Source organism: Mirounga leonina, unplaced genomic scaffold (genome assembly GCF_011800145.1).
Source record: "Mirounga leonina isolate KUSES-001 unplaced genomic scaffold, KU_Mleo_1.0 Mir_175, whole genome shotgun sequence".
Taxonomy (NCBI): domain Eukaryota; kingdom Metazoa; phylum Chordata; class Mammalia; order Carnivora; family Phocidae; genus Mirounga; species Mirounga leonina.
This window is the reverse complement of record NW_023270453.1, coordinates 10,926,574-10,953,585: the sequence shown is the minus strand read 5'-3', so window position 1 is coordinate 10,953,585 and position 27,012 is coordinate 10,926,574. Positions and strand designations below refer to the sequence as shown.

The window sequence follows — 27,012 nt, the reverse complement described above, 5'->3', positions numbered from 1 at the left end:
GGGAGCCCTGTATCGGTATTTTTAAAGTGATCCCAGTGTTCAGCCAACTTTGGAAACCACTGTTGGAGAATGATCACCATCAACCCCCAGGGTAAGGTGATGGTGATTAACCTTTTTCCTTCTTCTGCTCATTTGGATGCGTGGGAGCACTCGATTAACCTTGTTCCTTCTTCTCATTTGGATGCGTGGGAGCACTCCCACCTGCTGGTTACCCTCCCACAAGTGCAGGTAGCCTTGCTACTCAGAGTGTGGTCCATGGGCCAGCAGCACTGGAATCATCAAGAATGTGTTAGATACGCTGACTCTGGGGCCTCGCCCTGGACCTGTATTTGCCCTAGATCCCAGGTTCTGTGTACGCATAGCAAAGTTTGATGTGTATGCACCGGTAGGACCAGGGCTCACCAGGACTGTTATCCTGGGACTCTATCACAGTTCACTTTTAGACAGCTCTGACTGCATATGCATGCGTACCTCTTGCAGGAGGGTGGTGGGTATGTTTCCGCATCTCAGTGCTCAAGAGGGCGGAGCTGCTTTGTGACTGGAGGCAGAACCACCTTCCCTCATTTCCTTGCAGGCTTCCGAAAGTGATCTGGGTGACCCGACCATGTGGGACAGGTCGGGAAGGAGGTAAAGAGGTCACTGGCATATGAGGAGGTCTTTTGTTGTCCGGCAGCCTCTTTGGATATGGGCAACTGGGTCTTTTCCATGCCATCGGCTCTCCAAGACCTGCCGGAAAATCCCGCATGAGTGAGACTTACGTAGAATTAATATGCCCCAGCCTCTAAGAGGATGAATGGACTTGGTGCTATTTTAAGCGCAGGTTTTCTGGCCAGAATAAGCTCATTCTAAAGCAAGAGGAACAATTTGCTGCCACACAGAGTTAATCCCTAATACTCGGCAGTGCGGTCCCACCTTGCAGAAACCGTAGGCGTGTAGAGTCCTTGCTGTTTGACCATTCATGGACCTGCAGGTCCTTACAGGGGAGCAAAGCCCTTACTGCCCTGTCTCTCTCCACAGCCACAGCCTGAGAGACGCGCGCGGACAAAGAAAATGTAACGACCACATGAGTGCTAGGGTAGAACATACTGCCTCCTAGGAGGAGGTACTTTATAAACCTGTATACGTGTGTTAATTGGGGAGGCTTACAAAGAACGTCAGCTGCCCTATAGAGTGGTTGTGGGATTTCCCTGGAGCGGGTTCTTGGGTTCCACCCCTGCTTCTTGTGCATCTGGAGACGTGTTTCCCACGTCGGGTTGCTCACAATCCCTGGAAATACAACAGACATCCTGGGCAGCAGTCTCTAAGCCCAGAGTCATTTGTTTCACAGAGAAATTCAAACCGACACAGCCAGCGTGTGCCTAAGTCCCGCTGTTGCCTTGTCAGACCGGCGTCAACATGTGACCGAATGAGAAGCAGAAAGTGACCAGAGGAACCAGGTGGGAAAGGAAGTCAAGACGGGCCAGACCGAGAGATGAGTGCACCCCGAGGGGAGGACGCATGTGGGGTGCCATACCTGCTGAGGGTGTGTTAGACCGGCACGGAAAAGGGGACCCGGGAAAGGCCTATAGGAGGGGAGAGTCAAATTATCAGGCCTCCCTAGGAAAAGGGGACCCGGGAAAGGCACATAGGAGGGGAGAGTCAAATATCAGGCCTCCCTGGGAACTTAGGCAAGCCAACACCTTGTGTTTATTTCGTTGATCACAACCAAATGACTGGCTCATGAGGAAAAGCCCTCCACTGAGTTTGTGCAGCCCCAAGGACAGAAACATCATCAGCATCATTCTTTTCTGACGTCACCTCAGAAGTCAGGCCACAACCCTTGTGCTGCCTGCTGTCAGCTTATGGTCCAAGCACAAGACCAGCCAGACTCGCGAGGGGAGCAGACCGCCCCTCTTGAGAAGGGAGATACTGAAGGACCAGGGAGGAGTGTACAGCAGACGCTGGGTTTCATCCTCGCATTGCTCTCCCCACTTCTGTGTTTCAGTCTCTGATTAGAGATGAATTAATAGATTGGGGCTGCAGCGGAGCTTCTCCTTCCTAACCAGGCATTTTTGGAGACTGACACACCATGCTTTCCCATCGGTAGTCACTATGCCTGAGTCCCAGGGGCTGAGCCCCTCACCCTTGGCCTTGGCAAGAAGCACAAGTCCATACCCCTCATAGCAGCAGGATGTGGCGGCCACAGTCAGCACATTGGCTCATTAGCGAAGATGAGCTCTAGACTCTCAACCCAGTTGACTAACCATGAAATCTCCTTTGCGTGAAAGGGAGGGAGTGAGCGAGCAAGGATGAAGACATTTTGGTCTTTGTAGCAATCTTTGGTGATGCCTCCTCAAGGTACTTTGACGATGTTGGCTAAGCAGAAGTGTGTTGTGTCGGTGTGTAAGGGCATGCCCATGTTATATTTCTATGTAATTCGCCTCACAGGAGATAGCCACTCATGTTCAGGGATGGGAAAAGGAAAATGGAAAAACACTTTGCATACAAGTCATGGACCTCTTATGAAGCAGGTCTCTCGAAGGCATCTGTACATAGTGCCTGGGTCCCAAAATAGCATCCCATGGACCATGACCTTCAGTATCTTTGACAGCATTTGGTTGGACAGATGTTGTAGTTGGAGTTTTTTGGGTGCATTCATAAGCATCTTAGCTTGACTCTCCTCTGAACATGATATGCCCTTCAAGTCTTCTGGTAATGTCGATGTTAATTATTTCCCATGGTAATTTTAAAAGGCCTTAGTGGGAAAATGAAAATTTAGCTCTGACTTTAACAAAATTCTAAACAATGAAAGAATAAATACACTGGCTGGCTAGGCATGGTATCGATTTACCCAAGGGAAAGTTGGATAAGCCTAAAGCTTGAAACGCTGAAGAAGCCGGGGTGGAGCAGAGCTGAGTGTAAAAGAGAACCTATAAAGACATCTTAAGCCATAAGCCTTCCAGGAGCTTTCATTACACAGCGAAGAGAAGTCACTGAAAACCTACTTTCTCCCAATAAAAAGGACGGTGCTGTTTCTCATGAGGATAGCAAGCCAAGAACTAGGCTTGCCCCAGGGTTCTGTTTTCACCCCTTCGTTCTCACTCTGCACGAGTTCTGATTTCCGTCATTCATCCTCTGCTTCCAGTGCCCTGCTGCCTCCCAAATCTTGATCTTGATATCAAACTTCTCTGATTCTAGCTGCTACTGGAAAGTTCCATGCAGTTGGTCCACAGGCAGCAGTAAAACTAAGCACCCAGGCCCCCTTCACGTACTACCTGTCTGAGTGGTTGGGGACACCACCCAAGACAAAAAGCCAGAAGTCATCCTCAACCCCTCCTCTTCCCATACCACCCCATCTCAGTACCCCATTTCTGATCAGCAAGGAAATCCTGTATTCTCCCTTAGCAGCATCTCTGGAATTCTGCCCTCTTTATCAGTTGGGACGAGTTGTCACCACAGCTAGTAAAAGCACAGAAGGGATTAAGAGATTCTCAAAGTTCTCCCTATAATGACTACACTCATTCATCTTCCAGGCACTCCCTTGAGTGGGAGGGGATGGGGTAGAATTAGGACACTGCGGCTGCATGTTACCCCCAGTGCGCTGCAGGAGTGTGTGAACGTGGTTGTGTTGTGTCTTACGGCAGAAAAAATGGACACACCTGGTGGTCTTAAGGGTGAGATCCGACCTCCACACTGTGTCCCTTACTTTTTCTCCAGCTTCTATGACGCTCTTGTTCACGCACTGCATTCCAGCCATTGGATCCCACGCAAGTGTTGTTTCACTTCTGTGAAGGTGGAATCGAATATTCCTTCACTGTAATCCACTGTAGCAGATGCTGAGATTCAACCTGTCACTGCTGAATCTTACTCTCCCCAGATGTTCAACTACCTGTCTCTCCCGTAGTAAGCTCAAGATGCCTCAAGGAGAGAGAGCTCTCAGAGCCCAGCCTCATACTAAAGATGCTGCTCAACAAATAGGTGTTGAATACATGAACTCTCAGGAATAGCTTTTATTCATCGACACTCTCTCAATATAAAAAAAATCTCAAGAGTTCTTTACAAACTGGTGGAGTACAAGAGGGAGTGGGAGAGCGGTCTTGATACTTGGGCTCTCTGTTACAATCCTTTTGGTCAGGTTAGACCCCTACTCTACTCTTTTTTTTTTATTCAAACATTTTTAATCCAGAAGACAGTCATTTTTGGTGAGGCACAAACACATGTGGTCACAATGCATTTTTTACTCTGGTTGTAACACCTAAATGAATTAAGAAAATAAGAGTTTATAATCCTAGGTTTCTCTGCAGCTTATTATTTAATCTGATTCAGTCCTCAAAATCATGCATTGAGGTTTCCATTATGATCCTTGCTTCAAATAGTTTACCAAGGGTTAAGGAGGTCAAGTGGCTTGACCATAGGTACTTGGAATTGGCCAAGTTGAGCCAAGACTCAAACCCAGACCTTGTGTTGGTAACTCTCCACTACAGAGAAAATAAAGCATCCCAAATTTCCCAAGACCTCATTCAGAGAAGAAAGCATCAAAATAGATGAGCCAATGCAGATCAAGTGCTGTCAAGAAAGGCTTCTTGCCTTTCTTCCTTAATATAAAATGTCTCCCATATTCTTAATGTATCCCCTCTCTGAGTTTTCCTCTGCCATTTGAATTTTGGTTACAGTACTGTATATTGGAAGGCCTAAACCAGAATCTGATCTTCAGGAGACTGAGCTTCAGGGTAAGGGTATTTATAGAACAATTGAACTGTCATAATTTCCCTGAGCACTGCCAACAAGTAATTTCCAAAGTTGGTAAACGATCTCACACCTGAGAATAGAAGGTAGGAAGCAAAATGAGACAGTAAAATTAAACTCGAACTCATAAAGAATTAGCTGCACTGGAGGAGAGATCTTCATTTGGCAAAATATCAACCAAAGTTTAGGACTACTATAAGAAGATGAGATGAATAAATAGAGTTGCTAAAAACAATATCAGATGTTTAATGGATTTGCATTTTAAACATGGCTAATATGAAATAGCCCTTAAGGCATTTTTTTTTCAAACTTGCCATCTATTTTTAGTAGGGAATAATTTTTTAAAAACCAGCCTCATTTGTTTAAAAAAAAAAAAAGATACTTAATCATTTCTTGCCTAAACGTGATTAAGAGAGGAAATTACACTAGTTATCTGCTTCCATTCACTTAGTATAAATCCCAAAGGCCATGGAGGTAGCTAAATAAACAAATGGAGAAAGGCTCCTAAGTGAGGTATCGTATTTATTTGTCTGATGTAAATGGAGTTGTCATTCCTAAGCCAATCAAACCATGCATTTTTTATGAGAGGTTGCAACTTGCAGATACGGAAATGTTAGACACTAATTAATAAACGTGGCTGGCAGAGCCACTCAAACAATTCAGGACTCTGACGCTAAGCTAGGGAAGGATCAGTAGAATACAAAATTCAGTGGGGCTTTTCCATGGATTTGATGAGACACCGGTACCCCGTCAGAAGGTTCAAGAGAAGATACAGCGGCTTAAGTTTTCCAAGTTAGTTTTGAACCAGAGGTTTTAAAGATTTGCTTGATAGAAGGGTATTCTTGTGGTGGCTTTAGTTTGCCTTGAAGTTGAAAGGGAACCTGAGATTAAGGGATAAGGCATCGCTAATCTTAACAGCGTTGAAGCTGCAGAGAGTGGGCGCAGGGAGCCCCGTGCTGCATGTGGAACACCCATAAACTCCACGGTTGGTATGGGGAGGGGTTTTGCTTTGTGTCATCAAGTTCACATTTAATTGAGCTCATACAGCTTGTAAATATTGCACATGAATTACTGGAAATCTCTCCAAACCTCACAAAGGGAAGAGCCTACATCAATTGAACACTGGGAGCTTCTCATGAGTCCATTGAAAAGGACATAATGCAGTTTCATTGCCACGCAGTAGACAAGGTTGCAGCCTATAAAGTTGTCAATATTCAATTATTTATGATCTACAAAATGGCAATTGCACACCATTCAACCTAATAACATATAGGTGTTCCTAGGTGACGAATATACAGCGGTTATGTTGGCAAAGGAAATACTGTCTCTTTATGCCTGAGGAGGGACGCTGTGCCTTTTTGTGGATAAGCATGTGGATGAAGTTGTCCAGTTTGACTAGAGTTGAGGAGAAATGTTGAGCAATCATGAGAAATAAGCCTGAAAAGGTAATTTGGGGTCAAAGCATGGAGTTGTTTGAAAGGCCATGGAGCTGGAATTTAATTTGGCAGATCATGGAAAGTTTTTGGGCAAGAGACAGAAATTACTAGACCAGAGTTTTAGGCAAATTAAAAAGGCAGTGGTGTATGGGACACTTGGAAGGCAAGGACCAGAAGAGGTGAGGGGGTCATTTCAGGAGTCTGAGGGAGCAGGAACCAAGAGCTAACAAGGTGGCCGCAGGGGAAATAGTGAGGAGTAAAGAAGAAAAACAAATCGCAGGGAAATGAGATCTACACGGAGAATTCCTAGGGGAAGAAAACTCAGCAAATGTAGGGCCAAGCCAGAGCGGCAGTCAGGTAAGGGTCTGGGGAAACACACCCAGCAGCTGTCTCATCCAGCATGCAAGCTTCCAGTGGCTGACCGAAACTCAAGTGCAGTCCAGCAGGTTGCGCCATCCAAAGGGTATTTCCTGCGGGGACGCTGCAGGGGTGTGGCCGAAAGCACCTGAGTGAGAGGATTCTGGGAAGCAGTACCAGGGATTGCCAGTAACAGGGTCGAGCCCTGGGAAGGAGGCGAGCCCCCCGCTTGGCCAGGACTCCGGGCTGGGTTCACAGGGAGTGAACAGTCACAGAAGGGCCAGGTCAACAAGCAGGGGTCCCCATGCAGAGTGAAGGCCAGCTGGAGAGGCACAGTGACCCAGGCACAAACACAGGGCTCAGCTCATCCCCATTCACAGGGTGGGGAGAACAAGGTAGTGGTGAACGACCTGAAAACAGGACTGTTGGAGAAAGGAGCCACCGTGAGCCTGGCAGGCTGGGTTCTCCTTTATCCCAAGGCTGTGTGAGAGCTGAGCCCAAAGATGGCCATTACCGGCAAAGGCTAATGTCAGAAGGATAATTTATTTTTAAACCAGACTCATTTGTCTTAAAGTATGAGATTATGCTAAGTTTGTGGCATGTGGAGTCATAGTATTGGAAATATAAATGAACTACCCAGGTCATTAAACCACTCCTTAATGGCCAGGCCAGGCATTATTATTTCAGTGTGTATTTTGCATGGCTCAATTAAGCAGCATGTCTAATTTAGCATCTGGGTAACATCTGGAAGAATGACTCTTGGAGCATCCATTGGTTTTGGAAGACAATTCCACAATCAAAAAGAAATCATGATTAGAAAGGATATCTGTATATTTCCCATTTAGTAATAAGGGCAAATTATTACCTTTCTCTTAATTTTGGCTCATTAATCAGTAGTGATTGTGATCTTCCAGCTGTCATACGAAAGCCTCGTGTGGTCTTCTGCGGTACTTGGGGCGGTCCCCACAGCACTGTAATCCTACAAGCCTTTCCTTACAGTGAGTCTGCCCGTTTGTCTTCATTTCTAGAACTGTTTTATGCCCTCCGGTTTTTTTGTCATTAAAATATATAGATCTCAAGATTCTAGACAAAGCAAGGTGCAGTCTTACAATTTTAACTAGTTATGCTTTGCTTTTCACCAAATTTATTTGGGAGCTCAAATGCTTGGATAAATTGCTTCTTATATCCCAAAGATGCGGTGACTGAGGAGGGGAGGCCTGAGCTGTCATCAAAGAAAGGGCTTTCTATTCACAATAATGTTGGTAAACACAATAGCAGAGCCCTTCTACAGAAATAACAGCTAATGAGGTACCAACTTTGACTGGAGGGTTACAGAGAGACAGAGATTAACCTTTCTAAGTAATATACTATAGTTCCAAGAAAAGTCAAACTAAGAACAGAGCAACATCCTTCTTGAATAGCCAGGCTCCAGAAAGCGGAAAGTGACACACTCCTACTTTGTTGTAACAATTCTGTTTCATTCACATCCCATGCCTCTTCCTTTGAGCCTATTCATTTTTCTTGTAATTTTAAGAGCACATAAAGCAAAATGGAAGCTTGTGTTACTATTTAGTATGAAAACACAGAACCTAATCACAGCTAATGAGTATAATAAATGCCGGGCCCTGGCTTCTCTTGAGTGTATATGGTGTATGTACAGAAGGTAACATAGGCTGAGTGACTAGGACACCGAGTTACAGATGGGGTTGTGGAATGTCACTTGACAGCCAATTAGAGTAATCTGTCAGAAATGATGACTTAATCACCATAACAGATTCCAAATTCCCTCCTAGAATTCCACCCAGAGTAATCTAATTTTCCCACCATATTTTATTTTACTTATTTTATTTAAAAAAATATATATTTTCCAGGACTGAATGGTTATGCTGCTTGTTTTTCCCCCTCTGGTATCGCACCATGACTGTACTAGAAATGTAAACAGATAGTGTCATTACCCTGCAGCCCGATGGGCCAAAAGCAGATATATAATTTGGGTTCTGTAGGTTTTTCTCCTGGATTTGGGAGTTGAATGAAACTCGCTGCATCCCTCCCAGGTGAGCAAGAAAAGCCATTCCTTCCAGTATGTTATCCTGGCTTTGGAAGGGACCTTTTCTCCCCACCTCAGGGAAACCTTTATGCTAGCTAAAATAATAATGATAGTAATGACTTTATTCAGCGCTCTGCACTTCACGTGTATCGGTCAGTGGCTATCAGGAAGAAATAGTTCTTTCCACTCTGAGTTTTCTCCCCGACTTGTGATTTGCTTTGGGAAGAGAAAAGGTGACTTTTATTTCTTTATTGTCATCATGTTCAAAGCCACTTTTTTCCTTGGCTTAGATCACTTCTATAAAAATTTAGGTTAGCAAATACTGGTTGCCAAGTTTTTGTGTTAACTCCGTTGGTGGCCATACACAAAAGCAATTTGGAGTAGCCCTGGGATTCAAAGTGTAGATGAATCCCATGCACTGTGCTTCCACCAAGGAATCCCGTCTTGAGAGGGCAGCTCCGCACTCCATTTTCTGCAGACTTTCCAAAGCCATATTCAAATAGACGGGCATCATACAATCCAGTCGCTTAACAGGAAACCCACTGCCAGGGCTTTCTGGTGTGAATGATGCTTAGCCAACAAAAAGTGGTCCACACTGATTGATTATTTATAGATTCCAGTGTACTTTACTGTACTACCAGTTTGGGAGGAAACCACAAAATGTAGGATCAGTTAATGTCAGGGATTCAAAATTATTTTCCTCTCTGAGAATAGGTGATAGTAAAGGCTGGTCTTCATCAGTCCACTTCTCAATATAGGTAGGGAACATTTCAGATAGCTTGGCCATGAAACACATCTTAGGGTCTGATTCCATCGTGTGTGTCTTGTTTAGGAGGGCCTGATGAAGGGACTGTGGGAGCATCAGCACTGAACCTCTGCATTAGGACACACAGCTCCTTCACAGTCAAATGGCTCCTTGGCTGGGGCAGTAATTTCCATACATGGCTCTAAGGCTGTGGGTTTTTTCTTTCCATCATTACAGCCATTTGAGTTTTCTTTCCTACCTTTTCCATGGAGGCAACACAGTAATTCCTGTTCTGAGGCTAACTTACAATGTTTCTTACGTGCATGTGCAATACACACGCTTGTATATATCCATACATATACACATGCACACTGCACACGCTCGTATATGAGTCTAAGAGGAAAGAAACTTACAGTTAGACAATCTTTATGTTTAGTGTAGAAGAGGGAAGTTAGGGTAATTTTGCTGTTTCTTAGAAACCCGAGATTCACCTGCAGCACAACTGTGTGGATATATGCTAGGGGCAGCAGGGAGGAGTGTTGGGGACGGAAGCTCCAGCCTGGGACAAGCCTGAGTCTCAATCCCTGTTCCACCGCTGACTTGCTCTCGGGCTTGGCCAGGTTACATATCCCTCGCTCTCTCGCTCCCCAACCCTCCTTGGCTCCCCATTTATACCTGTCTCAGGGTTGTTGGAACAGTTTAGACACATAAAGAGCCTACAACAGTGTTTGGCACAGGAAAAACGAGAAGGAAGGATTTCCTCTGTTTTTCACACACAAAAAAAGAAAAAAAAGAAACAAAAAAACTCACAAAAATTGGGGGCACCTGGGTGGCTCAGTCGGTTAAGTGTCTGCCTTCAGCTCAGATCATGATCCCAGGGTTCTGGGATCGAGCCCCACATCGGGCTCCCTGCTCAGTGGGGAGCCTGCTTCTCCCTCTCCCTCTGCCTTCTCCCCGCCCCCCCCATTTGTGCTCTCTCGCTCTCTCTGAAAATAAATAAAATCTTTTAAAAAACATCTCACAAAAATTGCCTGCATTCTCTACTTCACCTACCAGGTGTAGCTATGGCCTGGTTGTAGCTGATGCAGCACACGGATTTGGGTCTTCCGACTCCTTGCAGAGGTGCCATTCTGTTAAAGGTATCTTCGCAAGTTGACCACACTATAGTCCTCAGTAAGGCTGCGTCAACATTCCGGAAGCCACCTTGGTCTCTCTCCACCCTCCCTGACGCCGAGCCTAGTAGAACCGTGACCGAAAATGCCGCAGTCACCCACCTGGAGAGCCGGGCCGGCCAACGTGGCTTCGGGTGCCTCGCCGTAACGGCAGACCCCCCGGCAATACGGACTTCAATCTGCGGGCATGGCACGTTCCAGTGGAAGGCAAATCTTTTGAAACTCCTTTTTGCCACTTCTACCACCTTTTTTCAGAAAAATGCAGGAAGTACAGGTGCTTTGGGTACTTCACGGTGTCCTGTACAGTGAGGCTGGAGGTGGTCTGCACGAGCTGTATGTGCATCATCACGGAGGGAGAGAAAAGTTCCCGTTGGTCTTGAAGGGCTGGAGTCCTGTCATTTTCTCACTTGGTGCATGGCTCTCGTGTGAAGTCACGTCTTTCCACCCCCCTTCTCTCCCTTTAAATATTTTATGGGCAGTGAGCTTATAATATGTACCATCACGGCTGTTCCCTCAGGGGTCAAGACAGGTTTAATAATGAGATGCAGAAGAGTGACTGTAAAACCCACTTTAGGTTAAGAAATGGCATGTTTTATTGAATCTCGTGTTAAAGGTGGTTAACTCATCAATGGGTGATGGCTGGGGTTAAACAAGTTTCAACACGAGTTCTCCTCGGTGTGAGAAACCAGCCTGATTCCTTCCCCCAGGCCCTCCAGCTCCCAGACGAGGCCGGGGTTAACACTGGCTGTCGAAACTCAGAGGTTCCCCCTCATTCACCACAGGACCGGGGCGGAGAGGTTTGGCGAAATCCCGCCAGACTGCAGGTATAATGGGGACTCCAGAGAGCATAGCTCGTGAAAGCCGCTGCTCTGTGGGCCAGCCCATCCCTGTCGCTGTGATGTGACAGGACCCGTGATGCGGGCGGGGCTCTGCATAGCTCCCTGTACGTGCGGTGACCCCCACGGACTTGGCGTGACGGCTCTGCTCCAACGTTCCGTCCTCCTGTTCATTTTCACGAGCTGCAGCCGGGTGCTTCTGTGATGCGTCGAAGGTCAATGCGTTCAGGAGTGAGGAGCGTCGGGTCCTATCAGGAGACCTGCCATTCTGAAGACCAGGGGTTGGGGGGGGGGGGGCAAGGGGGGGGGAGGGCCAAGGGCCGCTCCCTCAGGGGGCGCGGGGAGAAAGGGGGAGAGAGGGGGAGGCTCTGGAAGGCTGGCGTGCCCCGACGCCCACCGACAGCGTCCCACGAGAGTGCCCACGTCGGGACGGCAGCCTGCGTGGTGTCGTTGTTGATGCCATACTCAGATCTGGTGCAAGATTCAGCCCTTAACCTCAAGAAGCCCCAACTCACTGGAAGCCTCATCAGGTCCCCAAGAAATGGAGCTCAGTGAACTGCAGTAACTCTCCTCTTCTCTGGGAGTTTCCACCTTCTGTACGTGGGATGGAACACTTACTACACAGATGTCACCGAAATTAAACTGATTTCTAAGGAACATGCTCGGTTCCAGTCATCCCCCCCACACCCTCCTCCCACCAGGAGGGAAGGAGCTCTTAAAATTTCCCCTTTTTGTTAGATTTCATCTGTTTTTAAAAAACAAACAGGGCTAGAGACCAAGAAGTTAACCAGTACCTTAATGCGTAACTGGAGGCAAAATGTTGTTCTACAATAAAATGACAAATTCATGTGCAAAGAAATCTTCGAGGAAATAGATTTAGAAGGCTTTCTTCATAGAAATGCAAACTTGATGAAATGTGTTAAGTCAAATTTACTGCCATGAACAGGATCCGTTTCCAAAACGATTGATCTTGGCATGTCCCCAGGACAAGTATTCTGCCAACAGGGAATCCCATGGTCTTGCTTTGCTCCAAGGACAAGCTGACTTGAACACTAGTAATAGACTGGGCACTCTGGTTTCATTGTGCCTCGGGAAAACCGCCCTGTGGGTGTCACAGGCTGGTGTGTGTACGATTCCTAGACTCCTCCAACAGAGGTGCCATTGGATAGATCATGACAATACAGACCCCTGAAGATTTTTTTCCAGACTCTGCCCACCCTGTATGCTTATGGAGATGCAGATTCAACTTCATTAGTGTGTGTCTCTTAGGAGACTCCTTGCAAAAATTCTTGAAGATTGTCCTCCTCTAGGGAACCACCCTCAAGCCTGACTCAGATTGCCTTAGGACTGGTGAGGCATTAGGGGATTGGAAGCATGACTGCCAAATTCCCTGGTCCTTCGTCCAGTCTGCTATTGTCAGCTGGGACCTCCAGGTGCAGAACACAGGCTCCGGGCCCCACCCCCTGCCCACCCCCCAAAGGCGGGGGGGAGGGGGTGCAGGGGGAGCCATTTTCCCCCCTCGCAACAGACATAGTCTAGAGAAGCAGTGGTTTGGACACCCTGGGTTTCATCTTTCGTTCTTGACGGCGTGGTGAGGGTAGGGTTGCTGGCCACCAGTCTGGTTCCAAGTTTTAATTCAAGCTTGAGTAGACTTGCATTGTTTTCATCTTACTTGAAATTCTCCACTCCCTGAGCATATCCCTCACTCTTAGCCTGGTTATGCTGCTTTAGGTATTTCGTATTCGGTGAATGACCTTCTTTAGTGACTTCTGTTGCTTCCTCTCTTAGTCAGAAGGTCGTCACATCATTCTCTTGTAGCAACATGGCTGGTTTTCTCTTATTCTGTGCCTCAGAGTGTGTTCTCTACTCTGAAACATCCTTCCTTCGGGTCCTGGTGAGCATTAGGATTCCTTCAGGACTGAACTCAAACTCTGCTCTGGCTCAGACACCTTCTCTGGCTCGCCCTCCCTGTGTCTGCGTCCAGCATCTCTGAGTCCCCACACTGCGTGTCTCCGCGTGGGTGTGCCACTGATGTGGCTGTCAGCACCACTGTATTATAAGCTCCAGTGGGACCAGACTCTTCCATCCGTGAGTTCGCAGCATCTCACTAACATGGCATCTGGTAAACGAAGAAATAAGTGAACAAATGCGTAGTGCTAGTCTGACTGTGTCAAATCTTTGAACCATTTCCTGTCGTAGGAAAGGAATCCCTTTATTACACCTTGAAACTTTCCACTAAATGCCGGCTCCTTTCCGTCACTTTCTCGCTCCACTCAACAAATCTCCCAGACTTCTTTGGAATAATGAAATTTTGAGGAAGTGCGACAACATTACAAAAACAACTCCCCCAGACCATTTTTTTGGTCTTCCTTGATGTTTATATCCCATAAATGTATAACTCAAATGCACTGTCCGTGATAATGAGCCATTCTTAATATAGTACTGATTGAACACCCCTCTCCAAGAAGGTCACAGTGCTGTACACACATGATCCCCACAGTCTTCATCTTCCTTCCGAAAGTCCTCACCACCTTCCTCTGAAGGAGGGTGACCGCCCATTCAGAATTCACCATGCTCCGACAATCCAACTATGTGAAGTTGACTTTCTCTCTCTCGGGGCCAGGGGAGGACCAGAGCAAAGTTCAAGTCTGCAGTGGCAATGGCCATGTTCTTACCACTGATCTTACATTCCAGAGCCTTCGGGGCAGTCTCAGGTCAGAAACGGAGCTGAGTCTCTCGGCAGCTGCAGGAAAACCAAGAGTCAAGTCTTGGAGTAATACTCATCATAAAGTGCGTAGATGAAGTGTTCAGGGAAGTCAAAGGAGGGAAGGTGACTTCCGCCTGGTGGGGTACGGCAGCGCCTTCAGTGGGTGGGGCCTGCGGTCCTTCATTGTAGGCTCGTGCGTCCAAGTCCCATGTTAGACATTTAGTAGAGAAGCAGTGTGATCTGGGGGTAATCGGCCCTGAATGAAATGGAGAGAGCTTAGATGTTTGATCCCAACTCTGTCGTCAGTCAGCTGTGCGTGAAGTCACGGTTCCCTTCAGACGTATAAATGAAGAGCATTGGGCTGAATGCTCCCCAGGCCCTTGACAGCTTTAGAGCAGAACGATTTCTGTTCTTGCAGAAGCTCCCAGAGCTGCTGCCCCAGACCTCCGTGCACATCAGAGGTCCGGCTGAATGCCCATAGCACTCTGTCTAGGCCCCTTTTCTGATGTTTGCCACCATTTGTTCTTCTTTCTCTTTGTGCACATCAGCTGCCATGATGGATGGGAAGCTCGCTGAGGGCAAGAGTCCTCTTCATTCATTTTTGTGTCCTGTACATAGTGTAGGTACACTCACCTCCTGTCTCCTTGCCTCAACCTGTGACTCTCATCTGACCCTTTTCAGCACGTTGGCCTGTTGTCTTTGCTCTCTGGAAAAGAAAGATGCCACATCCTCATCCTCTGCCCCAGACTCCAATGAGCGAATCTTCTTGAGATAGTCGTGTGCAGTTCTCGTATCTCCTGCTGCTCTCCTCCCTATTACTCCCCAGCTCCTGCAGTGTGGCATTCTGGCCCCACCGCCCCACAGAAACTGCTTTTGATCAGTTCCCAGAAGAAAATCGTATTGTCATATCCAAAAGGATACTTGGGCATTTCCATCGTAGCATGCTCTGACCATCACCTTGTTCTGACAGCTCTCCCGCGGGGCTCCTGCGTAACCAGTTATTCCTGCTCAAAACCTCTTCGCTTCCTTTTTCTTGATATTCTCTATGGTTCTCTTGATAGTCCTTGGCTCTTGGCTCTTTTCACTGTACGTTCCCTCATGGACAGTTTCACCCATGCCCATGGCCCCAGAGCCGTCACTACAGCCTGGGTGCTCTGTGGCACCCAACTTGTCTCCAGCCCCAGTCACATCGAGTGTGGCATGTCCAGACCTGCACTAATCAGTCTCCCCCAAAACTACTTTTCTCATGTTTCCCCTCTTTGAGCCATGCTCCCGTGATGGTTCTCATTCCCCCTCATCCCCACAACCAGCCAGTTGCCTCTGAGGTTTAGACCATCGATTTCACACGCATGTCCGCAGTAGCCTCTTAGCGGCCCCCCCCGACCCTGTCCCAATTTATCCACCACATCGTAGCCAGAAAGGACTTTTCTGGAATTTAGATTTGATCTTGCTGCCCTTGCTACCTGAATCTTCTATGCCTGACTTGACTTTTAGACACAATTTCAGTTCCTTAGTACACAGGATCCTCTTGAGACCCAGGTGCCAACTGCCTTCGCATCTCCTTCTTGCGCCCTTCCCCACACACATTTTGGCCTCCTTGCTAGGAGGAAGTATGCTTTTTCTCACCATTGTGCCTTGCACAGGATATTCTCTTGGTTTCAGATGCCATTTCCCCCTCTTCTGCGAGCAAGTCCAACTTGACCTTTAGGACTCGAATCACATATCCCCTTTGCTAAGAAGCCTTCACTTTCCTCCCCAGGCAGAATGAAGTGCTTGCTCCCTTGAGATCCTGCACCCCCTTGCTCTTCTGTCTAGCATAGCACTTCCCATGTTGCTCCTGGGGCTGTTGACACATCAGCCTCCCCCATACACACTGAGCACCCGAAGGGCCTGAAATTCTTTATTGGGCCTTGTTCCCCAGTTCCTAGCCTAGAGCCTGAGACACAGTGGGTACTTCACCCATCTTTGCTGAAGAGATGGATAAAGCCATGCTAGAAGGGTAGCCACCTTCTACCCTGGGTAGAAGCTACCCTACCCTGAGATGGACTCAGCCCATCTTCCCCAAGCATTAGCTGTAGGATAGAACCCACCTTACCCAGCCCAAACCAGGACTTTTCCACATTTTACTTCTGTCTGCTTTTTAGGGATAAATTCCAGTCTTTTCTGAAAAGATTGCTCTACTTGCTGACCCCTGAACATTCCATTCTCATTCTAGTCTCTCCTCCACAAATTGAGTATGTTAATGGAGTGGGAATCCGAGTAGACCCCACATGTAAAGGCCTATGTTCTATGCATAAGAGCATCTTGCCTTTTAGAATAAACGAAGCAGGGCGCCTGGGTGGCTCAGATGGTTAAGCGTCTGCCTTCGGCTCAGGTCATGATCCCGGGGTCCTGGGATCGAGTCCCGCATCGGGCTCCCTGCTAGGCGGGGAGCCTGCTTCTCCCTCTGCCTCTCTCTCTCTCTCTCTGACTCTCATGAATAAATATATAAAACATTAAAAAAAAAAAAAGGATAAATGAAGCAGCCCTGAATTATTTAGCCTCTCGTCCCCTGATAGTACTCCCTCTTTCCCACTCCCCTTGTGTTTTGAAGACCCTGCCAGGCATTAGCTACACATGGCCCTAACTGCCTGATGATAATTTTCCATCATTTAAGTGCCAGAGCCAAGTACCATTCCCCTTTCCTTTAAATTAGATAAAACCCAGAGCTGGGGCTTGCAAGTGATGGAAGTCCACTGGGGGAATTAAAGGTTCAGAGAGAACGGGACCCATTATAATAAAAGCATTTGCAAGGCCAGTGATTCCATCTACACTGTGGCTCTGAGGTTCCTTGGGGTATGATGAAATATAAAGCGAGAGGACCTTTGAAAGTGGTTGGATGAATTTATTTTAATTGGAAATGGTGGTAGCATTCTGCGCTTGGAGTAAACTCCGTGGATCGTGCACGGTGGTGAGATGGGCATTGTGTAAAGAGCCACAGAGCACCCGGGGCACCACGATTCAGGACCTTGGCGCCACTCTGTCTCAGGTTCCTCTCACTCCTGCACACCTACCAAGCGAACCTGATCGTCAGATCCATGCCTCCTGCCCCTCCCTCCCACCTCCCCTCCCTCCTCCATCCCTTTAGTAGCTCTGCATTCCTCTGTCATACTTTGTATTTGAGAAAAATTATGTAATAGCGCCTAAATCAATCAACTGCTAGACCTTCAAATTACTCATAATTTTGAGGTCTAAGAAAAATCCCTGCAGCAGAGAGCATGGCCAGAAGAAAAACAAAGACAATCTGCATTTAAATGTGTAATAAACTACAGAATAACAGTAGTTCATTTTTCCCAGCATGTCCTGGCCCCTGTTCACGGCGCCCCCTTTATATGCCTTTGCTCATTTCATTCCTGCCGTGCAGGTGTTACCTCTGTTGCACAGATAAGGAAACTGAGACTCAGAGAAGTTAGCGCGCTTGCCCAAAATCATGTGGCAATGATGATGAACGGCAGAGCCAGAACTGCCTATAAGATATGGGCAGAAACTATACTGAGTGGCAGAACCAGGTTTCAAACTCAGGTCCGACTACAAAGCCCAATCCTGTGTCGCAGGGCCCAGTGACTCAAAAGGGTTCTATTCCTGAACGTCACCACAGGCTTGCATTTTCATGCGTTTACTTTTGACGGGGAGAGATCCTGTTATTACTGATGTGTCCCTGTAACAGTTTGAGGACTCAAGTTTAATAGTGTGGGGTTTCTGAGACTGTTCATACAGTTGTTCAATCTGCCTTTACTTTCTCACTTTTGTATTTTTAGATGCATCATCCCATTCAGATGAAACCTGCAGATAGTGAAAAGTCAAACGGTAGGTGGTGACCAACTGTCTCATGTAATACTGTCTGTTTCTTTCAATGAAGGAGTCAGACGGGGGAGGGAGGAGCCGGCCCCATGTGCTTCCTGCTCTGGGAAAAGTGGGGGATACGTCTCTGGTGTAAAGATCTGTTGAAGACATTGCAAGAAATGGTTTTCCGTGTCCCTCTGTTCGGGGCTTGCTCTGTGTGGTAACTCTGTGGCCTTTGCCTCTTGTTGATCCCCTCCCACCGAGCAAGCATCCCAGGACACCTGATGGAGAGGAAGGACCTCAGGGTGTGTAAAGTGGATGAGCGGGAAAGGGCCTACCCTCCAAGAATGCTGCTTGTCTTTTCTCCTCCTTTGGTGTGTTCCTCTATGGCACTCTTCTCTAAGTTGTACCGATGCATCTGCATCCAAATTCATTCAGAATTCAGCCAGCTGATTACATAAATGGACGCTCAGTACTAAAATATGCATGGGATGATGTCTGTGAAATCATTGAGATTTACCTCTCCAAGATGCGGAAGGGCCAATAGCCACATTTCTCTCTCCTAACTTTCTGCTTCCGTTTACACCCGCCTTCTGTCCCCATTTTGTTCTTTGAATTCACTGAAATGTATGTTAAAGGAATCTTCTACCTTCTCAGACCTCAACGCGTCTCCGTCCCCCAAGACTGACATAATCAGCACTGTTTGCTTCCACAGGCAGGTTGGCACCTCATTAATTAGTAATCAGGGCAGAAGCCATGCACTCAGAGATCTGCATATCTGCAAATGTAAATTATGATTGGGGTCTAAATCTCTCCACAAGGCATTTTTTGCTAATTGTAGTGCATCCCATTTTCTGGCTTCTTCACAGACTAGGAAGTTTTGAAGAAAATTCCAAGTCAGAGCATGGTACCACCAGCACCTGATTGATCCGTCAGGGAGTAGACTTGGGCGCTTACCCCCTCTCCCCACCCATCTCCTCCACCACTGCACCCCTGTCTGAGAGTCTGTTCCCTTCTTCCCGTACCACATACCGCAAAGGCAGCATCCAGCATCAGAGGGTCCGAAACCTCACCCTGCTTTCCTGCAGGACCCTGGTCAGGTGACTTCACCCCTTTATTCAGCAGTTACCCCGTGATGACTTACTGTGGGTGGGGCCTGTTGCTAGGGGCTGGGCTTTGGCCCTGAGTCTGAAGCAGAATAAGGGGAAGGACTAAGAAAGACACTGCCCCGACCCCATGGAACTTACTGACGTTGAGTCTACTGATCTAACGGTCACTTAACAACCAAACTTGGATCTCCTCATTCATGAAATGGGGGTCATGGTCACTACCTCCATAGATAGGTGTTTTTTGTTTTTTGTTTGACTCACATAAGATACAACAGTGTTTTGCAAACAATAGAGCACCACTTCTCTAAAATGTGGGTTATTGTTACCTCCCGGATTTTTCTCTGGCCTCATAGGGCTCTGCACTGAGAGTATCTACAGGCAGAAGGCCAGGTGCCCATGCTGACTCCTGAGCCTTTTTGCTCCAGAAGTACACATTTACAGTCTGTTCTGTTCCTCATGGGAGAGAGGAGTTGTGTATTCGGGGGATGAACCCTGTCTGTGAAGTCATCTGGGAGCTCCTGGCCCCTAAGAGATGCTCCCTGTCTTTGGACTCTTAATTCTCTAGCCTGGGTCAGGACAAGGGCCATGAAGGAGGTGTGGTCTTATTTCTGAACCTTGGGTCACTGTTATAAAAACAGGATGAATTAGATAACTCCTCTGGAGATGTTTGACCTGGAATACCCAAGTAGCTGGGCCATGAAAGGGTTTCTTCTTTAGCTTTGCCGCTGTGTGGACACAACGCCTGACTTAGAGAACCCGTTCTGTAGGCTAGCGACCTGGAGGTCTCAACTGGTTGGTCACCCTTGCTTCTAGTGTCAGCTCTGGACTCCGAAGCTGATGTTTGCTCTGGGTTTAGAATGGCAGCAACAGAGTAGAACCGCCCTCAGCCAACCATTTTGCCAAGCAGGATTAGACACTGTTATTACTAAGATGCAAAGATACCTAAAAATGCCGTTGTTCAGGAAGCAACTCAGGGTAGCAGGTAAAAGCTATCTCGAGGAGCTCAGACTTGACCCCTGCCTGACCATGCACGTGTTGACTGGGTCCTTGGGCAGGTTCTGTAACCTCACCCAGGCCCCATATCTCTGGCTGCAAGAGGGGGGCGCTCGGTGGTCCGCAGTCTGAATCCTTCTTGTGACGCCCACCTTACGGGGTGCTTCGAGGAGTACATAAGTTAACATCTACAAAGAACTTGGCCTAATGCCTGGCACTTAGTGAATATTTGCTCTGCTAAGTCATCGGTGCGCTTGTGGGAGGTGAGCGGCGGTGTTATGCTTTGTGGGCAGCCGAGGCTGCCGCTCCTACCAAAGCACGGCTCCGGACACACGAAGGAAAAACCACCTCCACACACCTTCTCGTTGGGCCAGTTCTTCCTTTGCTTTATAGATTGACCTTCACTTTCTGAGTTTCCGGGGGGGGTGCGTGGGGGGAGTCAAAAAGTGTAAGTGGACTGAAAGCTCCTTTTAAGGCATTTTTCCTTATGGAGGTGCAAAGTCTGTGCCTCACCTTGAGAGACGGAACAGGCCTCAGGGTTCTCCTTGGACCTGGCTGAGGAATCAGGAGTGATGTATCATTTTCGAAAGCAAGTGATAAAAGGTGCAAGTCCTTTCTGATTTCACATGGCAGTTTTGACAGGTAAGCGTGGTTTCCAAAGCTCATAGAGCACAAAGATTTCTTTGGCTCAGATGCTCTCAATAGCTCCTGGAGTTGTGAAAGAGAGATAACGAGCTCTAATTGCACCTTTATTGAGTTTGCTGACATTTATGGATAGCACAAAGGACTCATCACAGTTAGACAGTAACCATCTTCATTATCAGTATGTTCGGCTTTCGGAAACTTTGTATTTGCTGAGCAAGAAAGGGCTGCTAATCACTGATTAATTAGTGATGGACAAATGAATTCCAGAAAGCAATCGCTCTTTGAAGCCTTCATCCATCTAGAGATTCTGACAAAGGGAACCACTGTGGTAAGCCCAAACACACTCGGTTGCTCTTGGATCTGCCCCGCCCTTCAGCATTTTCCTACACAGGCTTTCCAGATCTCCAGGTCTCCTAGAGCCTGCCCTCTTAATTGGCTCTGATTTAAGCTGCAGCCTCTAGCATATTTCTGCAAACTCATAGCATTTTACTTCTAACTGTGCCAGGTGTTCAAAAAAAAATCCCATTCTGGATCAGCAATAAAATACTGGGGTCTTTAGGAAGAACACACTGAATAAATACCCAAATTTCACAGACTCCAAGTTTTCTTACCATTCTTCCACTGCATACAGTTGAGTAATGGCAGGGGAAGAGGCTTGATTGAGGAGGTGTGGATTCTGGATTGCAGCATACCCTAGCACATAGTTACTATCTTTCATTCTGTATACCATGGGAAGGCCTCTTTTCCAGCTTTGTTTGCTATGCAGGAAAAGGTACCACCTGTGCAAGATTGAAAAGTACATGCAGTTGCCGGATCTGAAGTTTGTCTAGCAGTAAGTGATAAGAAAAGCATAGAGGTTGCCTTTGGTTCTGTGCTGGGGGTCTCAGCGACCAGCCAGTGTTCACTCTTATGTCGTGCTTCTGGTTGAAAGGGTTGGTGTTTTTGTTTTGTTTTACTCTGTAGACAGAACATAAATGCATCCTGCTTGAACCCTCCAACCTCACAACTTGTCGGGGCTCCTTAGAGCCTCACATCCAGAAATGCCAAGTAAGCCCTTTCTCTTTTTTCAAGGCCTCTGAAACCCCTGGTGTCCATGCATTGAGTTCAGAGCTCACAGGGTCAAAATGATGGAACGTGGTCAGGGAGGTTGCAGGTTTGCAAGCCTCCAGTAAAGATGGGAATCACAGGGCATCCCCATCCGGTCACTTTCCAATGCACTGGAGGAGGAAGAAATAATTTTGAAATTCAAAGTGGAGAGACTCACGGATTTGGAGGCAGTAATTAAATGCCATATGTTAGCACTAACACATTGAAAAGTTGTTAATTAATTCAGGCCGCCCTGAATCCAGGTGTGACTTTGACAGATTGTACACCAGGGTGTTCGCACAGACTTACAATTAGGGATTTTTCAAAAACGAAGTTTCTATTCCTCGAACTTAAAAAAGTCCCCACTTAAAATATTAACCCATTCTCATGCCACGGGAGGAGAGCTTGAAATGGTCCCTGGTTATGGAATAGCTTCCGGTCCGGTCGTAATGAGTGATGGGGTCGCCCCACCCGCACAGCACTCGGGGTAAAAAGTATCGCCCCTTGCTCATTCATCTGTTATCCTGAAGGAAAGTAGGCTTTTCTTTCTTGCCTTCCTTTTTTTTTTTTTTTTAATTTCCGTAAAGCACTTAACAGGATACTGTAAACACAGGTTTGTTGAAGCAATCCGCATTCACGTGGATTGAAAACCTAAATGAGCCGCACTCACTTCCACTTGGTGGAAAAAACCCCACCAAGAAACTCATCAAAAATTGATGGACAGTTCAGTGAATGCACGATAATTATGTTTATTTAAAATGCTGACAAAGCTGTTTAAGGATCCTCAGACTGGGAATCCCAGGAATAGGTTTTACAAATAAATTTTCACTGGGAAAACTCGAGGGGGAAGAAAGCGGGGAGTGAGTAGTTCTCCCCGTTTGCCCTTAAAGCACGCACGGCCCCAGCTGTTAGAGCCACAGAGGTACTAGGGCTCTAGTGATTGCAAACATCCAGCTTCCTGGATGGGGCGCACGCCCGGGAGGACATCGGCATTTCGGAAAGCATCTGGGAGGTGTAGGTTTCCGTTCTATTTCCTTGGCTGCTACTTAGCATTGAAAAGAGCGTTCTCTTCCATCTCCCTGCCCAGGTTTAGCCGGCGGGATGCCTCGGAAGCCAGGGTTTGTTGAGCAGTTGTTTCCAGTTCTTACTATGCCTCTTAGGAAAAATCATCCTTTAAGCTTATTCGGGAGCTGCACATTTAGCTTATGCCTGCATCACCCTGGAGCTCCAAACCTGCAGTGTTTTAGCTCCATGCCATCATGATAGGTTTCCCAGTGAAACCAAGGACTCACTGGCAATTTATCATTTGCTTTTGTTTGAAAGAACTAAAACGGGATCCTTCAAAATAAGAAGAAATTCAATAGGATTTTTTTTTTTTTTTTAGTCTCAAGAAGATATTAGCCACAGCTTCCTCAGGTAGAGGTCCTAGAGATGGGGGGCAGGGAGAAGGCTACAACTGCGACTAGAAGTTGGCCGCTCCCTGCTCTGCAGCGCTTCAGTCCGTTCCTTCCCATCGGGGGGATGCCGTGTTCCCTCTGGGCCACCGTGTCATCCTGGTGACCCCGCTGTTGGTGAGCACAGATGCTACTCCCACCACTAACCCATAGACCACTGGTAGCTCACCTGCTTGATGGGAAAGAAAAGCGCTTCTTAAATGTAAGATTGTTATCTCAGGGAGGAAGGCAGGTCCTCACCAGCTTCCCCCTACGACTCAGAGCCAGTGATGCCATTGCCCACGTCCACTTTGACGTACCCATTGCTGGGTAGCAGTTACACCCAGGACAGGGTGTTCCTTTCCTTATACCTTGTGCTGTCCCCATGCTTCTACCAGTCTCTCCCTGTGCTCCTTAAAGGCCAGCTTACATGCCTTTCTCAAGCTCTTGGCACACAATCGGCAGCTCAAGGTGCTGTGGCATCGTGGCTTCCAATGGTCCTCAGAGCCCGAGTTTCTCTGCACTATCTCAGGAGCTGCCCAAGTGCAGAGCGCGGCTGGTGGGTGGGATTCTGGGCTTCAGCGTTTCTGCCCACCCCCCCACCCCGCCCCACTTCTCTCTGTTCCTTAAGAAAGACAGCAAGGATAGAGAAGAGTTGAAACCCATTTTATGGATGATAAGACCAAGGTCCACAGAAGTTTTCTCACTCCCCAAGGTCTCACATCAACTCAATGGCAGGGCTGGGACCAGGCAAGTCTCCTGACCTGGCCCTGCCCACCCCTGGAGGCCTCCTTTCACTCCTCTGCTCTCGTAGGAAACAGCACCACCGGGGACAGGACTGGAGCCAGGAGCGGGGCAGCAGGTGTGGTCCAGGTTAGGCCCCCTCCTTGCTGAATGACCCCAGGCAAGTTCCCTCCCTGCCCCACGGGGTGGGGTGGGTGTCTTTTAGAGTGAGACAAAACATCTTTCAAGTCTCTCCCTTCCAGTCTGGGCTGTACAGGAAGGAGCACTTAGCTGCCTCACTCAGGCCTCTCAGAGCTGCGCTGTCCACTAGAATGTCACCTGTGGCTTTTTAAATTTAAATTAGTTACAGTTAAATCACAATAACAATTCAGTTTCTCAGTCACACTGGCCACGGTTCAAGGCTCAGGAGCCACGCGTGGCTTTAGCTACTGCAGTGGACACCACAGGCAGAAGGGTTCCCCTCGTGGACGGGTGTGGCTTCAGAGCAAACCTCCCTGTGTCCCATCCCTGCTTCCCCCACAGATCTCTCCTGGGCCCCAGCGCGGGGTGGGGGGTGTCCAGGCCAGTTCGACTCAGGCACCAAGAGCACCTGGCCCTGGAAAGCCTAAAATACATTCTTGTTGTTTAAATGAAAATGAGACACTGTCCAAGGCAGGAATAAGGGAGACAGAGATAAAAGCCAGTTGAAGAGCAATGGAGAGATGATGAGACAGACACAACACGGAGGTACGAACACAGCGGTGGACGGCAAGCCCCTAAGCCGGCCTGCCTCAGGTGCTACCACCTCCAGCTGCCCTTGCTCCCGGTCCCGAGAAATGGATTAAAATGCAACACAGGAAGTAAGCAAGACTCTTCCCCATGGACGTCTAGAACGGGTTTTTTTTTTTTTTTTCTCTTTCCTAAAAAAAGGCTGCGAACACTGTCCTGAAATCAGTGATAATTGAGCCTTTGAGGCTAAATGTAGGCCACTTATCCTGAGCGCAAGCTTGTAGATTTTGAGGAAAATCTCCCAGGTCATCAGAGGTAAACCTTCCCCAGTCTTACCCTCCTGGCAGTTTCCAAGGTTAAGAATGGGCGTGTCGTTGTCCGTTAAGGGCTCCACCCTGAGCATCTGGCCGTCCCGATGGGCTTCTCAAGTAGCCACAGCCCTGTTTTCTCCCTACAGTTGGCTTACTCTTCAGTTGCAGGTGCAGACCATGCCTTGTCCAGGTTAGAGCTGCACAGCCAGTGTGACAGACAGATGGACAGACAGGTTATTTACTGGCTCTCCAGAGAGATGAGCATCTCCCTTATCTCTTCTTATTGTCTGGATCCATGGGGCAAAGCTATTTGAAATTGGGGGAGAAGGTTTTCTCCGAGTGCCCTATTAAAAGTTTTGTTTCCTATCGCACTTCCTCTGTTCATCCCATTTTTCTTTCCCTGACCCTTTTTCTTTCTCGGTCATTCAAGTTAAGGAACACCTACAAAAAAATTCAAAGGCATATTCCAAAATATCTCTCTGTCACAGTAGCATTTAGCAACTGCATGGAGCTTTAACATATTAGTAAGCACTGTGAGTCTCCAAACAGGGCGGGAAGGGGAGGACTTTTTGTAGGTTTCCTGTCCTCTGAAGGTGTCGTAGGGGTAAGCACGAGCTCACAGAGGAAGGCAGTGTCTGGGAAGGTCTGGGTGGGAGAGCAGAGCTGGGGGGCGGGGCATGGAAGTCAGAAGAGCTGGCCTTGGGGCGCTGCTTCCTCTCACATGACTGGGGGCCCCCAGCTTGATGTGGTAATGAAGCATTGATTACATGAAAAGGGATAAAAATGGCCTTTGCTCATTCATTATTTTTATCTCCTAGCTGTGGAAGACCGAAAATTGTTCATAGGAATGGTTTCGAAGAAATGTAATGAGAATGATATCAGGGTGATGTTTTCTCCATTTGGCCAGATAGAAGAATGCCGGATTCTCCGGGGACCCGACGGGCTGAGTCGAGGTGAGTGTGCCGTCTATAAAGTCTCTTCCCTTAAATGCTAATTGGAACTCTGTGTCACAATCAAGGTAGACATAGCCACCGCACGCAGCAAGAGGTTACCCTGTAATGTGTCCCGTGTGATCAAGTTATCCACCGTGAACTTTTCACCGTAGCAGAAGGGATCGCCTTGTATTTCTCAGGTCAAGAAGGTTTTGAAGGCATATTAGCTCAGGCTCTCCCAGCCAGCGGGGAAGCTGACAGGCTGCCCTGTCGTTATACACCTCTTTCGATCTCAGATTGAAGTATGTTTTGGGGGTGAGGGAGGGATGTGGAGGAGGAAAGAATATGGGTTGTTTTCATCTTAGTCTCTGGCTTCCTGCCTCTGCCCGAGAGAAACATGAAGGGGATGGGCCTCTTGACAGCGATAGAAACCAAGGAAAATCGGCAGTGTTCCCATGTAGCGCAGAGCAGGTAGGCACTCAGAAGCACTGGGCCTATCCTGGGCTATGAGGGTTTTATTTTAAAGAACAAAACTTCGGGAGGCCTGAGCGCAGAAAGTCCATTAAGTGGCAGAGAGATGACTTGGTCCAGAAGATTGTAGGCTCCTCTTTGTCACCGTGACAGAAGCAGATATGGTGGCTTCGAGCACTGACAAAAACCAGTATTTTTGCAAGCAGCTATCCAAGGCAACGGGAAATAAGTGTTTGCTTTCCATGTTTGCCTCTCCTTGGACAGCGTCACACAGATCCTTCCCTAAACCACTCCTAAGTGCTGTCACTGAGCATTCACCCCCATCAGACTGTGTTTCCCGAGACAGCCCAGGAGGCTGGAGTCTGAGTGTATATATAAAACGTACGTTCCACTTCTTCTAAGAAATCCATATGTTTGCAACACAGAGAGGATCTCATTCTATTAATGTACTTACCGACGCAGCTTCCTTGGGGCTAATTAGAAACTTCTTTTCATTCCCAGTCTCTGACCACATGCTGAAAGAAAAGCCTGGGCCTTAAGTCCCCAAGCACGGATTTTCCCCCATCTCCCTCATTTTAGCTGAATGCAGCACCATGTGAGAAAGAACACTTGTTCTTTTGGCTTTGACACACAAAACTTCACGATGTCAGCTGCTAGAATGGAAGGCACAGAGAACAAAAGTTTCCCGCCTACACCCACCTGCAGAGCCCCGCACGGGAGGGAGTCGAGGGGA

At 47.6% G+C, this 27,012-nt stretch overlaps 1 protein-coding gene across 8 annotated transcripts in view; it reads left to right on the top strand.

Moving 5' to 3' along the window:
• The window catches only part of CELF2 (CUGBP Elav-like family member 2), a 300,840-nt gene that overhangs the window by 206,434 nt on the left and 67,394 nt on the right, over positions 1–27,012 (top strand). For all 8 annotated transcript variants that reach the window (XM_035021670.1, XM_035021674.1, XM_035021671.1 and 5 more), the window contains 2 exons: positions 17,823–17,871; positions 25,695–25,829. In XM_035021670.1, coding sequence (XP_034877561.1) covers positions 17,823–17,871; positions 25,695–25,829 — 184 coding nt within the window. Of the gene's footprint in view, positions 1–17,822; positions 17,872–25,694; positions 25,830–27,012 lie in introns of those variants that run through there.